The sequence below is a fragment of the Taurulus bubalis genome (assembly GCF_910589615.1).
Source record: "Taurulus bubalis genome assembly, chromosome: 1".
Lineage (NCBI taxonomy): Eukaryota > Metazoa > Chordata > Actinopteri > Perciformes > Cottidae > Taurulus > Taurulus bubalis.
The window spans coordinates 37,956,980-37,972,577 of NC_136589.1; the positions used below are offsets into that span (position 1 = coordinate 37,956,980).

The window sequence follows — 15,598 nt, forward strand, 5'->3', positions numbered from 1 at the left end:
ATGGCCATTCTCTGCTTAGTGTGTCTCTGGCTCCTTTTGGATAAAACTTTCCTTGCAGCAGAGCCTTTGTGACACTTCACAGCAGCTTCCCAAGTCCGTCTCGGAAACAGTGATTCCACAATGCTTTGCTAAAGCTGGTAAAATGGAACCAAATCACCTCTCGAATGGATTTGGTCCCCTTCAACCAGCTGTAGCTATGCTTTGATGACAACAGGAGCTCCTTTTGCCGTGACGCCTTCAACACAAATCACTGTAATGGCGGCGGGCCACTTCTTAATGATGACCGGCTCATGGCTTTCCTCCATCAACAACATCCGCACTGTTTAAAATTGTAATGCTCAATGTCTCATTTCTGACCAATAAAGAAACCAATTCCAGCTTCAAAACTTTTCTATGGTCCACTTTCCTGACTGTTACCTCTCTGCCTCCAACCGGATTGATATTCTGACCAACACTATCAATAGTTGTTTCAAAAATAGCAGGGGGTGGATGCGCAGCGTGCGCTATTTCAGAAACACAGCACTCACATGTCTGCACGGCTGTCTTGCTAAGACATCTCCTAAACTGACTGTCCCTGGAGGCTAAGAGTCAATTACACTGTGGGTGGGAATAGGCAAAAGACAATAAAGGAGACAGTCAATGCAGCTCAGCAGGGGTGCAATGGTATTGCTTTAAGCAGAAATAAGACTATAAAGAATAAGAAATGGGCAAAAGATATTTGTTAAGAGACTGCACAAAATCAAACGCCTTGGGCTCCACCCCCGATTCCTCCTGCATTGGTGTTGGACAAGCCGGGATAGACGAGGGCCAGATGCTCTAGAGGACAGGAGCTCAACGCACAAATCACAGGAGCAGGCTGCTCTCCAACAGTTACAGTGCCGCACGCTCACTCGCTGTTACTGCAGAACAGGCAGGCAGATCAAACCAAATTCCCTTCACACCGTGTCTCCCGACCACCCTCCTTTTCCTCTGCCTTCCTAATTTGGTGCTCAGCAGTACACAACCACAAAACCACTCCTGAATTATTTGTTTGACAATCGATCTAAGCGCCGTAATTTATCCAATTTGTCTCATTATACAAACTGATTTGAGGATGTGGGTATGGCATAAACAGAATATGTACTAAATTTAGGGCTGTGCAGCATACTGGTCTCAGTTTTCCATACGGTATGAATTTGTCATATACCATCATACCGGTCGCCACAGTTCGGCAGGCAACAACATTTAATGTTCACAGCTTGAAGCTAAAGGAGTAGCGGACCGAGCTCCTTATGTCTCATGTTAACTAACTTTACTAATGGTGTGCAAAAAATGACATCGCCAAAAGGCATGCTGGGTAAATGACAACGCCCACACAGGAAATCTTTTCCTGTGCAGCAAAGTGGGCGGGCTTTACCCATCATGCCTTTTGCCAATGTCATGTCTTGCACACCCTGAGTCAAACTTCTATCCGTGAGACGTAAGTAGCTCAGACCGCTGTACACATATCTGAGACTGTAAACATTAAATGTTGCTGCCTGCCGAAGAATGACAATAGTCGTTAGGCTGCGCATGTGCCACTAGTATCAAGGGATTCCCCTGGGTCCTAAATCCCTCCTGTTTAGCTCCCTATGTACCAATCAAAACAGCTGCTGGCCAGTGGTGTGGTCCTTTTCAGTCAATAAATGAATGTGTTTATTTGGAAAAAATATACCATGATATACCATGAAACCGCCAGAATCTTACCAAATACTGTGCTATGAATTTTTGGCCATACCGCCCAGCCCTAATTAAATTCATTGTAAAAAAGCACGGTAGTCTCCATTTCTTATGAATTTAAAGTGTTCTCCATTGGACCAATAACCATGAAATCTATTTGGCGTACCGTGAGAGGCACTAGCTTACTCAATTACAGTATAGTCTGACTTGATTAGCCTAGTTTGAAATAAGCAAGAGAGAGAGAGCGAAAAACTCCTGATTCAATCATTGACAGCCATGAAAAGCATGTGAATGAAGCAGCAAGCGCCTAGAAATGCAAACATTTGTCCCATTTGGCAAATTTGCCTCAAAAGGGCCCACAACACGTTTTCTATCTAATTGTTGTTCTCTGTTACAATGCCGCCATTATGCTGCAGCCTATTAGTACTGACATTATATTAGGAATACTGCCTTTTGGAGCACAGTGTGAATGATGACAGAGCCCTTGATTACCATGTGGGGTTTGCCTGTATGATGCCATATTTAAAAAAGAAGAAGAAGCTGAGCACTATATGAGAGAGGGAGGAGGGCAAATATTACACGGAGGTGACACGTAAAAGGGCACAGACCGCCGCTGCAGGGCTTGTTTGGAGCCCGTTTATGAGTCGCAGGCTATTAATCGTATTGTTTACAGTATTGTAGCAGCTACTGGCTTTTAGCAGCCTGAGGGAAAGACACAGATACGAGCCAGGCTCCCCTTGCAGGCTCAGGGCTGCGGTAAAAAGAGAAAACATAATGTGGATGTCCGAGAAAATCCGTTCCTCGACACGTTACTACCGGTTATACCAGCACTTTCAATTTAGTAGCAATTGTAAAACTTAACAACTAGGTCTAATTTATGAGGAAATGCCTTCACACTCTGTAGTGGTGCTCCCCAGCTCCTGCCGCACCCCTGTTGATGGACTTGATTTGTCTCTGTATTTGGGACTCCAAGTTGAAAGATTCATCTGTCATCCACAGGGTTCTTCCTATATGTCTTCCTCAATCTTCTTTCCACTGCTTGAAGACAAACCCTCGCTCTTAAAACACCCAGGCACATTACACACACACACACACACACACACACACACACACACACACACACACACACACACACACACACACACGGACCTCTGACGCACTCTCCACTTGAGCCCAAAGGCTAGCATTTGATAAAGATAACTTACATCACTTGCGATGAAGGGAAAATGTAACGGGACATTTCCCCCTCCCCCCGCCCTGTTTTACAGGAGTTGTATTCGTTTTGATGAAAAACAATAGATTAGACTTGTTTAAGATATGTATGCCAGGACATTCTGTGCCGGTGCTCAATCTAAGCACGAGAAGGGAGCGCGGACCTACAATCAGGAAGCATTAATAGCATCGATCGTAAACCAGAGGGGCTTCATGTCATATCCTTCATCTGAGGGGCTTCTGATCAACTTCCAACCGCAAGCACTTCATGACGAATGTCAGAGTCACTTTTTTTGAAATATGATTCAATGGTAGGAATTCCTCTAAGCGCTCAATCGAAACAACTGCCTCTCCACTAAAAACACACCAGACAAGGTACTTTCATTTCAACCTAGGGAGAGATTTGAGGGCTTTAGGACTTGTGGACTGTCTTCCCGATATTGCAGGTGCTCGAGCGTGAAATAAAAGTAAATGGGCAGACTGGAGAAGGCGACATATATCTTCGTTTCTCTGAAGGCAAGGGGACAGAGCGTGGACTGAGGCAAGGAACGAACGAACGAACGAACGAACGCGCACGCACACACACGCGCACGCACGCACACACACGTGCACACACACACGCACACACAGAGAGCAAATACTGTTACTCCAGCACTTTTAGTCGTTAAATCAATGAGTGCGACAGTGGACCAGCTTTCTGCTGCTTTACACTGAATCCTGGTTTAGTGTACACGTTACACACCCATTGCATTTTAATATTTAGAATGCTTTACACTCTGCCAGTCAGTTACCTTTTCTAAATAAGTTTACTATTATTCATTAACATTTAAAAGCTGTGCAATAAAAGATCTTGTACTATCGTTTCCCGCAAGGACTGGGATTTCTGACCATATGTCCAATTTTGTGTCGTGTGCGTGCGTGTCGTGTGTGTTTTCTATATATTTTTGTAATTTAGTGGGTATAATTAAAAAATTAAATGAATGTGAATAAATCATTACACACTTATCGACATCATTACATTTAATTAATTCAATAATTTCAAGGATTATCAGCTCTGGAGCGACCTGCAGAGGAAGATCGGTCCAGCAAGCTAGTTCTGCATCATTTATAAAATAAATATATAATAAATAAATATATATATAATTAAAGATTGATTTTAAATTTGCACTTTTGTTGCTGTTCATACTTTGTCTTTATTTGTTCGTTGGATTTTTTATTTCTGTCTGGTTGGCACACTGTCTCTCCCTTAAAAGTGCTTTATATTGTGTCACGATCATTTTTGATAAATTGCTTGTGAGAGAAAATAAGTCCTTCCCTCACAATATGTATGTTAATTAAATGCATTTGCCAGTAAACTTCACTAGAAATCAGCCCATTGACAGCTGATTTTTATATAGTTATTCGTTATGTCTAAGTCAATGTGCCAATCAGCTGGTCAGTGCACCACACAGGAAACAGGTACTGGCTTTAGACAATCTTTTCTGCAGAGGTGGAGAGCTGGGTCTGGCCAGGCTTGTGGCAGGTGGTCCACAGCCATCTGACGACCTCAATTCGTTTTGTCCTCATGCCAAATGAATGAATGCCAGTGAAGGGGAATGACATTTAGCCTTGAATAATAACGCTCATGCGCAACCATACACGCTCAGCGTGGGAAGCAGATGTTAACTTTTCTAGAGGCCGCTCTATCCTATAACACAGAGGTGGGCAAACTACGGGGCATTTTAATCCGGCCCGCCGAGTATTATAATTATGATAACATTAAAAAAAATAAAATAAAAAAAATTTAAAAAAAAAAAGTTGTTGTAAAGACCGCTGTAGCGCTTCTCCGTTCCCAAGTTCAGTTTCCCGACGCACAATGACCACAACAGACCAGCAAAAAAAAATTCTCCGCGAAACTGCTATACAAGAATCAAGCACCAAGGCAAGGTTTTGCTAGCATTCAAAATAGCAAAAGCCAGCAAGCCTTTCTCTGAAGGAGTTTTTGAAAGAATGTATGGTAGAAACAGCAGGTCTCTTATGTCCAGAGAGCAAAAACAAATTTGAAAAATTGAGTTTATCACGCAGAACAGTGACTCGCCGTGTAGAACAAATTGATGAAGATTCAACCAGCGAGTTGAACAAAAAAGCTGAGTCATTTACGTTATATTCTCACACCGCCCACTGCCGGCCTCGCCGTCGTCCAGTGTAGAGCCACGGGTCTCACACCGCCCAGCACCCCCTGTGGCGGACCACAGGCTCCCCACCTTCCCTTTGGCTCCAATAATCTGTTTTACCAGATACTCATACTCTCATGTGGTCTGCATTTGGGTCCACAACATTGTCCTCCCGTGACAGGTTCACACAAACACTCTCCATCCATCTGATACTGGCCCGTCTGTCAAATTTTTTTATTCAATGTGGCCCCTGAGCCAAAAAGTTTGCCCACCCCTGCTATAAGACTAACCCTGGAACGTCAATGTCCATCAATTTGAGAGACCCCGGATGAGCAACCTGATACAGACAGCCGTCTCGCTGAGCCGTCGTTAATATGCTCACGATTGAGAGACGAGAATAAAGTAGCCAAAGAGTGGCGCAGTAACCTCCTACAGCCAGAAATAGCTACGGCCAAGGACAAGGCAAACTGCTGCCACTTCAGGCCAGCCTCCGCTCACAACACACGGTGACGGACCAGCATAACAGTAAAAAGAAACAACAAATTAACTTCAAGTGCTAGTAACGACACTAATAAAAAAAATATTCAATGTAGCACAGATGCTTTCAAGGCTTAAAAGGTAGTCTCATGTCAGCTGGAGACAATGCCATCTGTTGGGGAGATGGATGAAGCCTGAAGGCCTGCTTCAAACTTCAATCAATGTCAAACTAAATTGAGATCCCAAAGTAAATTGTATGTGATCAGTGAGGTAGTGGAATTGAACATCTATTAGTGGCTTTAAACTCCGAGGTGGAATCTGTGGAAGAACTTAAAACATCCATTTACATACAAATATCCGTTTGATTTATTTTAAATATACTACCCTTTTAGACTTTTACAAAACGCATCACTGCAGTAGTCTGTGTGGAAAATGCTGAAACTTTGATCTATAGGTTTTGCATATTTTTTTGCATAACACATACAATGCAATAATAATCCATGACTGAAAATGTATCTTTACAAGAAATACAATTTGTGAAATAAATGCGCATTCATGCTTTATTTCATCAACAATTTAGGAGTTTTCTATTTGTTTATGTCGATGTCCCGACCTAGTCTGTTTAGTTTAGACCTGTAGGTGGTGAGCCCACTTCTTTCATTCCGATGGAGGATGATTAAGTAACGGATTAGTAGGAACAGATTAGTGCTTCTGCTACGACCTCTGTCTGCTAAGAAGCAAAACATGAAGTGTAGTGGTTGTAGTTTTGACTAATATTCTCAACGGTTCTTGAGCTAAAGTTGTTTTAGTGGGGCTGAATATTGAGAAAAATTATGCATCAGTTGAGGTATTATTCAATAATCAAGTTTAAATAATCCACACAATTTTGCCACTCAAAATATTTGTGTTATGACTGTCACACATACAATTAAATACTAGTCTGGTGTCCATTCGTTATTAGGGCTAAAAAGTCTCACGGTGCCACCAATCTGGTTTCTCAATTGATTTCCATACTTTTTTAAATGCACCGTGAAATCTCTTCCAGTTCAGGAGTCTTGCGCTTCAATGGTGAATCAGTCAAGAAAGAATCAGCGTGTGGACATTAGAAATATGTGTGTCATTTCAATGCGAGTCTTTAGCGATACAGTATGTCTGCACCGAATCTAGGTGTTACTTAAGCAGCCATTTATTGAGATCCTGAGGATGCCGTTTCCACAGATTCCACAACATGCCGTGGTCCTTTGTAGACCCCGAATCAGTGTGACAGCTAGCGTGAGAGCGGGACAGTGTCACATACCTGGGGTTTCCTCGGAGGGCAGCGTGATGCAAGGCATTGAAGCCATTATTGTTGGTGATGGTAACATCAGCACCAGCCTCCAGCAGCACAGACAGCATGTCATCTCTCTTCTTGCTAATGGCATCGTGCAGCGGTGTGTCCCCCTCGGAATCCTAAAAGGTAAACCGTGTGTAACTTTTTTTTCTCTCGTGCTAATCTGTTATTCAAACCCTGCCGGAAAAAAAAAACGACCTCTCGGCACAAAGCATTTTAAATATGTAAATAAGTGGCAGTGATAGATACCTGAAGGCTGGGGTGGCAGCCAAAGTCCAGCAGGGTTTTGACCACCTGCAGGTGTCCCTTATTGACAGCTATGTGTAATGGAGTCTGCCTTCGCTTGTTCCTGGCATTCAAGTCAGCGCCGCCCCTCTGCAGTACCTCAATGACAGAGCCCTCATCACCAAAGGATGCGTGGTGCACTGCCCGGTCTCCATCTTTGTCCTGAGTACAGTGACACACCAGCATAATGACTCAGTGTTGTGTTGTTGTTGTTTCTCTCTTCACAGTGAAATGCACTTACTTAGGCTAAGATGCCTTCGTGATAAGTAAATGGATGTGAGGAGAAATATGTTTAATTATACAAACCTCAGCTTCCAGGTCCACGTTGTGTTTAAGCAGCAGCTTTAGGACATCCACGTGACCATTCTGACTGGCTGCCTGCATAGCAGTGTGTCCAGCACACTGCCCGTTCACCTGTCAACACATCAAGAGAGAGAATATGGGTGTGTGTGTGTGTGTGTGTGTGTGTGTGTGTGTGTGTGTGTGTGTGAGTGTGTGTCAACGTCCCGTTTCATGTTTAGATACGTATCTACTGTATTAGCCGTTCACCTGAGGGGCGAACAGCTTGGCGAGGGCGTGTTTGTATGTGCCGCTGTCTATGTGCGGCTGTGTGTGCATGTTTCATCAGCAACTGCAGCACTGCAAAAACTCAGACCATAAATATTAATGTGGACTCCTTTGGGAGTCTCGAGACATCTCTTGTCCTGGCAGGCGGATCACTTGGCCAAGCTTAGTGTGCTCAGCTTTAAGCAAATAATTCCACTGAAAGGCAGTAGGGCATCTGGCCAGCCTTCACCATTGAGACACACACACACACACACACACACACACACACACACACACACACACACACACACACACACACACACACACACACACACACACACACACACACACACACACACACACACACACACACACACACACACACACACACACACACACACACACACACACACACACACACTCTGAGTGAGGCCAGTATCGCAGACTTGACGTAACCAGTTCTCATAACCTATACAGGGCACCAGCTTCTGTCCTATGACAAGAGGACGTTTTCCCTGGCCTGTAGCCTGTGTCAGGGTTTGTAGATCTCAGCTTGATTTTAAAAAGAGTGAATCGGCTCTGTGCTGCAGTGCACACCAATGCTCCTCGGTGCCTCCTCTGGGCCCAGCCTTAATGCTTTTCAGATTGAGAGAGGTGCAGGAGTGGGAGGATCTCAGAGCCCTTTCTTCGGAGACTCTCAGCCCAATATACTGAGAGCAGAGCAGAGCATAACCAGGAATAATCTACTCAGATCTTTTGTAAATATTCAACGGCAAAATGACTAGAATCTAGAAACCCAGCAGCTGCTCTTACGAAAATACCATATGGTGAGCACTTACATCCACATCAGGTCTTTTCAGGATGTCCTCGACTTTGGCCAGGTCACCATTGGCTGCTGCCTTGACCAGCTCCTCATTGATGTCTCCGGACTCTTGCGTCTCAAATAGTTTCTTCAGCAACTGAGACAGACGCTCTGGCCAAACGGAGGGAAAAGATAAGAAAGTGATTGTGCGTAGGTGTCAGAGAACATGGAGCAGCGAGTTCAGTAGTGCTTGTTCATACATACCTCCAGAGGCGTTGCTGACAGCAGAGCCAGATGGGGCAATCTTTGTGACAGCGACGGGATTGTACGTCCAGGAAGTTCCACAAACCTCGACCTTCAGGTCGCTGTCAGAGTAGATCTGCTGCACACGGCCCACCTTGCCAAGGGTCTGTTGGTACATGTTGCGACAAACTCATTAGTATATGAAGTGCTGTTGTCTATGGGCAATGTTCTGTGTAACAGAGCCTGTAAGTGGCAGAGGGAAGATGGAGAGAGATTGTTAGGATGAGCATAAAATGAGAGAGTGCAGGGAAGGACAAAGAGGAGAAAAAAAAATACCAGCTCAACTATGCAATTGTCCTACCCGCAGCAGAAACAAGGCTTGTTGCAAAAATAAAAAAAATATATTACAAATTTAAGATGTGTTCTCATTAGTCAGAGGACATTTACTTACACAAGAAATAAGATGGATATAAAAAGGAAGAGACCTTTCTACTGGCTAGACGATTATTTATCTATACAGCCAATACAAAGAGGACGGAGCAAAATGCTTTCCCATTGTGAATCATATCGTCTCGATCTGGGCTGTACGAGAAAGAGGCACTTTGAGTGTGTCGAGCCGGGTCTGGGGCTGTCCTCGAGGATGCCATCAATAATGGGGTCTGCTGCAGTGGAATCAGCAGCGGGCGACAAACAGCCGTGGTTAGTTTTAACTGGGTTTTAAGGCTCATTAGATGCTGAGGGGGGCCAGTTTGGGAGGGACAAGTGGCGTATTGAAGTAGACTGGCGTAACATAACCTAAGGCGGCTGGGCAACAATGAACAAACTTCATAATAAAAAAAGGGAAGAATAAAGTTGCGTAGAGACCAAAAAAGATTAAAAAACAAATAAATTGGCCGCAACAGCGAGGAATCGTCTCTCTGCATGTTAGTAATACGAATAAGTATTACTAGTAATATAGTTCCTTAAAAGATGATGATGAACTGGCACGGCTGAGTGTTAGAGAGCAAAAATATTACACACAGTTAGCTAGTAGTCAAAATTATAAATTATTTTAAACAATCACAAAACTGTCTGTTGCAAATATCAACAGCCACGAACATAATTTTCTCGCCAAGTTTAAATTAAACTATCCACTGGAGTGTACTTTAGATTTGCTGATGTTCTGTCGCTCACACAACTTCACAGCTCCAGTCCAGTGGATAGCATCACGTGACGTTGTACTACAGTATACAGTAAATACATTAGTCCTCTTACAGGTAGCATTGCCTCCGCCCACTCTCCATGGCCTCTTTGTAGCAGTTTGATGCGGTCAATGTCGTAGCAAATCTGGACCAGGTCTCCCACTACGAACTGGGAACTGCCTCCCTCTGCCCCGGCTGCTGCTTCACCGCTGCGCACGACATTGGCCTTTGTCAGCACGGCTGGGTTAAAAGTCCATCTGAGGATACAGAAATTAATGCATTCAATAACTCAGACTTGTTTACTCACAGTTCATAAAATATGACACTTGACCAGTGTTCCCTCTAAGCTGTGTGCGTGCGCGGCCGCGCAGGCCAGTCGAAGTGGCCGCGCTATAGATTTTTCAGACCGCGCACATTTTTCAGACCGCACAAAAGTTTTTTTTTCAGGGGTTAAAAATCGTTTTTGCGCCAGTTTTAGATAGGAGTGAGCCATCTTCACAATAATAAGATCTTTGATGTGACGTGTCGAGTCTTCTTGGCCAATCAGCGTCCCGTTTCTCGACATGCGCTCTCTGTACCTCTGCTAGCGCTCTGCCTCAGTTAGCACCCCCCACCCCCGCTGTCCTCCTCCGGGCGCCAGGAGTGAAGCTCGCCCAGAGCGCCACATGAGCTCGGGCCGGCGCTGTTTAGGCTCCTCTTGGCGGGCCCTGCTCCAGCAGCTATAGGCTACCATGGCGAAAAGAAAGGCAGAGCAGGCGCCCCAGAAAAAGGTCTGCCTAACGTTCAAACATGAGTGGCTAGATGAAATAGTCCAAACTGACACAGGTAGGATGAAACTTTCAGACATATTTAAATATGAAGAATAGGAAGTTATTAAATTGTTTATATAGGCTACCTTTAGGGAAAATGACACCATGTCAATTTAATAGGCCTATAATTATTGTTAAGCACTGCATTAGCATTTTTCTTTCAATGCAGTTCCACTTAAATGTTGTACCTGCTGAGAAATGACTAAACACCTTTAATACTTTTATTTTTTATATATATATCATTATCAGTCATAACCAGTGAACCAGTCATAACCTCCCCTTATTGAAGTTCAACAAAGATCCTTTAAGTTCAACTAAACTGACTGGTAAAACACCATCATTAAAATGTTCCCAAAGTCCAACCATTATAAAGGATATTGAATAAATATCAACCTTGTATACATATTGATGCATTTGCTGTCATCTCTTTGAATCCCCTAACGCAGGCTTGTGGTCATTTTCGGCAGATCGCGTGGTTGAGAATTGCTCACAGTGCTGAAATGTGCGTTCAGAAAAAAAAAAATTTGCTCAGTGCTGAACAAAATTAGAGGGAACATTGCACCTGACCAAGAATAGATTCTGAGCAGCACACCGAATTTTTTTGGGGATTCGCAAGCTACGATTAAGTAATGGAAAAAAAAACTTTGTTTAAATGATTAATGAGTTATGAAATAACATTTTTATGAATACTTGAAGCAGACTGAAGTTAACATATAAGGTGATCAGAAGATACACTTTTAAATTGTATTTTACGACAAATTGACCACTAACTTTTAAAGACGCTCTTCTCTCAAGTGTTACAAACCATAATGTTATCTTGTCGTGAAGATGTACTTTAGCGATTGTTGGCTTTTGCCTGAGCCGAGATGAAAGGGGTTGTATAAAACTACATTTACGAGACACTGTGGTGATGAGTTACAGTTTCATTGGTTCCACTTATCCGCAGCCAACACATCGGAGCTAGTACTTCTCGGGACTCACCTGTTCCCACTGGGGTACTGAACGACAATATCGTGGTCTTCGTCGATGCCGCATACTGTGCCGGTGGTGGTGAGCGTTTCAAACATGCCGTCAGTCCACCCACCGTGGCCATGTTGGAGGGACTGAACAATCTCTAGGTCTAAGTCGATGTTGACCAGGTCGCCAATCTGGAGACCGCCAGGATTTCTGTTGCCATTCTGCTCACCTGGGAGATTAAAGGTAAAGTTCGGTCTATCGATAGCAACATTTTCATTACTAAAAGTGTATCAAAAACACATTAACAATGTTAAATCGGCAAGTGATTTAAAACAGAGAAGAAGAAAAAAGGAAAACACATTTTACGGAAGTAAAATCTGTGAAAATAAATAGCACCACAAAACTTTTTAACCACATATCTGATAGCAACACATTACTATGAGTATTAAGTGTTGCTACTTGTGAATAATGACACTATCATACATATTGAGAGACTTTTGCTGCATTGCTGAATCCAGAGAGACAATTCATTCCTGGAATTCTTGGAAGAGTCTCACTGCATGACCTGTGCCTGTACTTGCTTTGGCAGCCATGTGACTGTGTAGCGCTGCCATCTAGTGGCCAAAAAGGATTAACTACAAGCGCAAACTCCCCTAATGCCCTTGAATTCACTGCACCAGAACGATTGGTGAGAGAATTGGTGCAATAATGACGGTGGACACGGATCACAGGCTAACTTACCTAAAACGGGACAGTGGTCTCTGTAAAAAGAGCCCCCTTTGGCATCCTGGACACATTTCAGATCCGACTGTGAGAAAAGAGGGAAGGGATTAGATAAATTACCCACGGTAATTACATTAGAGGAGGGGCAGGACGACCGTGAATAATGACAGAGAATTTACACACTTCACGCTGTAGGGCCAGTGACGTTACCCAGAATACCAACACTATCAGTGCCCTACGAGCAAGGCAGGACAATGGGACACTACACTGCTCCAGAGAGACGGCATCATATCATTTGTGATGACTCAGATGCGCAGCCACTGTGGCAGAGTTAGAGGGCAGAGATGATTGTGAGGCAGAGCAAACATTCCTCTGAACTGGAGGAACACTAAAGTCCTGAGTAGAACAAGTCCCAACAAATGAATAACTCAAGTCTATCCTACTACATCCAGCGAGCAAGACACTTTTGATCTGACGATGCTTTGAGCACCAACCAGACATTACTTAGCAGGGAGAGGTACTTAATATAGGAAAATGTGCAGTAGATTTGTAGTTTTCAGCAGGATTTGATCATTTTCCATGAAAAACTAAGCCAAAAATGAAACAGTCAAGATGGGTGGTCAAAACCCATTTACTTAATCCAGAGGCAGATGCCATCTACTTCCCTATCAGCCTATTAAAATAACAAAGGACAAATCTGTTATGCAACCGAGAAACCCGATTGGCCTCTTTCATAAAAAGGAAAGGGCAGTCTCATCCAATGAGGAAGATGCTTCTGATTTGAGACGCGTGTGTAGCTGCGCCTGCAACCCCAAGAGAATGCCCCCCACTCCCCTGAAAGTTGACCTCCATGTTCACTCTCTCCCCCCTAAAAAGCAGCAAGAACAGCTTGCCTTTATCATGTAGATACCTTCCCCTTCCAGCTGCCTGTACAATTGTGCCTTACTCATGCCGGCTGCGTGGCTCTCACAAAGGCCTGGCAGCAAAAGAAAGAGCCCCCCGCCCAGCGGTCAAACACAAAAGCCACCTGACAGCTGATCTTTTGTGAGGCTCTGCGTGTGTGGGTGTGTGTGTGGGTGGGTGTGTGTCTGAGCGTTAGGGTCAGGCTGGAAGTTTGCTCACCATTCCCTCAAAGCCAACTCTGTACAGGTTCTTGGCCCCATTGTCCCACAGTACGTAGGCAGCGCTGTGAGGGCTGGCTGCACTCCAGTCCTGGATCTCTGTCACCTGTGGAGGAAGAGGAGGGGTGAGATGAGAAAGATAAGGGCACATTGAGTTTTATTCCTAATTGTCTGGTTGTAAATGGGGACATAAAGGTTTCAGCATACTGTATGCAAAAATGCAATATTGACCAGAAGGGGATCATTTTCTTCACGGGAGCTTTCAAGCAGGTGTTTATCATCTTGAAACCTCATGATGATAGTGAATATGACACTTTATTGATCCCTGTAGGGAAATTATCTTTTAAAACTAAAAGGGCAGAGTGAAGGTTGAACTACAGAACAGCAACAAAGTAAGTATTCAGTTATTTGCTCAAAGACAATATGTCTGCAAACACAAGTTGAACTTGGGCTCCTCTAGTTAAAGGGTCCAACGTCGCACAGGGTAACAATTTGCTGCGTCGCTCCTCGTGTGAACACATCACAGAGTTTTATTTTAGTTTTACCACTGTTTTGTCCAACAAGGTTTCAGAGGACATGATAAGTGGTCGGCATGCTGATGGAGGAAATCTATGCTGCACAGCCACAGAGTTTCAAATTCAAGGGAAGTTTGACTCCCTAACGACTCAGAAATATTAGGAGAGAGGATCAAGAAACAAATTAGATTAGGCTGTGATTCTTGGGGTCACAATTAGATTACCTTTTAATGGAACAGCATTGCAATCTCACAACAAATACTAATCTTTTTATTGTCTTGTTCTTTCACCAGTTGGGAATAGTGGTGAAATCTCCAAGAATGTTTGAACTCAACTTGTGCAACTATTACTGCGCTGTGTTTTCAAAGAGAAAAAAAGACACAAGACAAGCCGTGTTCAGCCAGACCACGGACAGCGGCAAACACGTGACACGTGACTTTCTATGAAAAACGGTACAACAGGTTTCAGACTCGTCTTTCCTATTTCAAGGGAATTAAATGCAGTCGTTACTCTTCTAATAAATAATTCATAAAAAAATGTCTGGGTGCATCATCTTTGATGAATTCAGGAAGGTCCTAAACATCACTAATATATATATATATATATATATATATATATATATATATATATATATATATATATATATATATATATATATATATATATATATATATATATATATATATATATATATATATATTCATGGCGGGGATCCAAGGGCCACAGCAATATCAGGCTCGCACTGTTTTATACAGTAAAAAACAGTGCGAAACTCTTTACATTTAAATAAATAAGAAGCACCAGTCGTTCACAGAAAGAAAGGAAAGGGCCAAAAGCTGCTCTTCTTACTCTCCTCAGTCTGTTGGACCATTAATGAGTTAACAATGGTTTCTCCCCTTTGCTCCATTAAACCCCTCAACTTGTGCATGCACTTTGAAAATAAACTAAGCACCAGCTTCTTTTGACTGTCTCACACACCTGCATCGAGACTTGACAACATACACACCTGTCACTATATTTAAAAACACAGGTTTTCTTGAGTTAGCACTTATTGTATTACATTATGACTAATGCTGTACCGGACTTCTGTGTTCAGGACCAGCTCACAGCTTTCGGCTAAAAAAACCACAGTAAAGCCAAAGAAAATGATGTGTTATTGGCATAAATAAACAATGAGCTATGAATGAGGGGGACATAAAAATCAATTCAAATTTGGACGAGAGGGATGGGATTTTCACACGAGACAATTCTCTCTCCATCACAAGCAGCGCAACACTTTCATTATATCGAGAAAGTGTCAAGAGAAGAGCTGTATTGGAGTAGATGAATTCTTTAATCAAAAGCTGTGCCTTAAGTAAATACAGAAACCAAACAGTAAAAAAATGTTTAGGGCCCTTACAGGGGTAATTGATTAACTGGTCTTGGGAGGTAATATTCATGCTAAAATAACATCTAAGCTGCAGGACATGCCGTAGCAGTTTTCTGGAGAGCATATTGCTTACAGCATCATAAAACAGTAATGAGATATGCCATTAAATAACATAGC

The 15,598-nt window shown here is 43.1% G+C and overlaps 1 protein-coding gene across 1 annotated transcript in view; it reads right to left on the reverse strand.

Annotated features, from left to right (window-relative positions):
• mib1 (MIB E3 ubiquitin protein ligase 1) overlaps positions 1-15,598 on the reverse strand; it is a gene marked incomplete at its 5' end in the record, with an annotated part of 49,665 nt that overhangs the window by 27,956 nt on the left and 6,111 nt on the right. Inside the window, 9 exons of the mRNA XM_079227056.1 lie at positions 6,838-6,989; positions 7,120-7,317; positions 7,462-7,569; positions 8,541-8,674; positions 8,768-8,912; positions 10,001-10,184; positions 11,718-11,922; positions 12,435-12,501; positions 13,539-13,643. Coding sequence (XP_079083182.1) covers positions 6,838-6,989; positions 7,120-7,317; positions 7,462-7,569; positions 8,541-8,674; positions 8,768-8,912; positions 10,001-10,184; positions 11,718-11,922; positions 12,435-12,501; positions 13,539-13,643 — 1,298 coding nt within the window. The remainder of the gene's footprint in view (positions 1-6,837; positions 6,990-7,119; positions 7,318-7,461; positions 7,570-8,540; positions 8,675-8,767; positions 8,913-10,000; positions 10,185-11,717; positions 11,923-12,434; positions 12,502-13,538; positions 13,644-15,598) is intronic.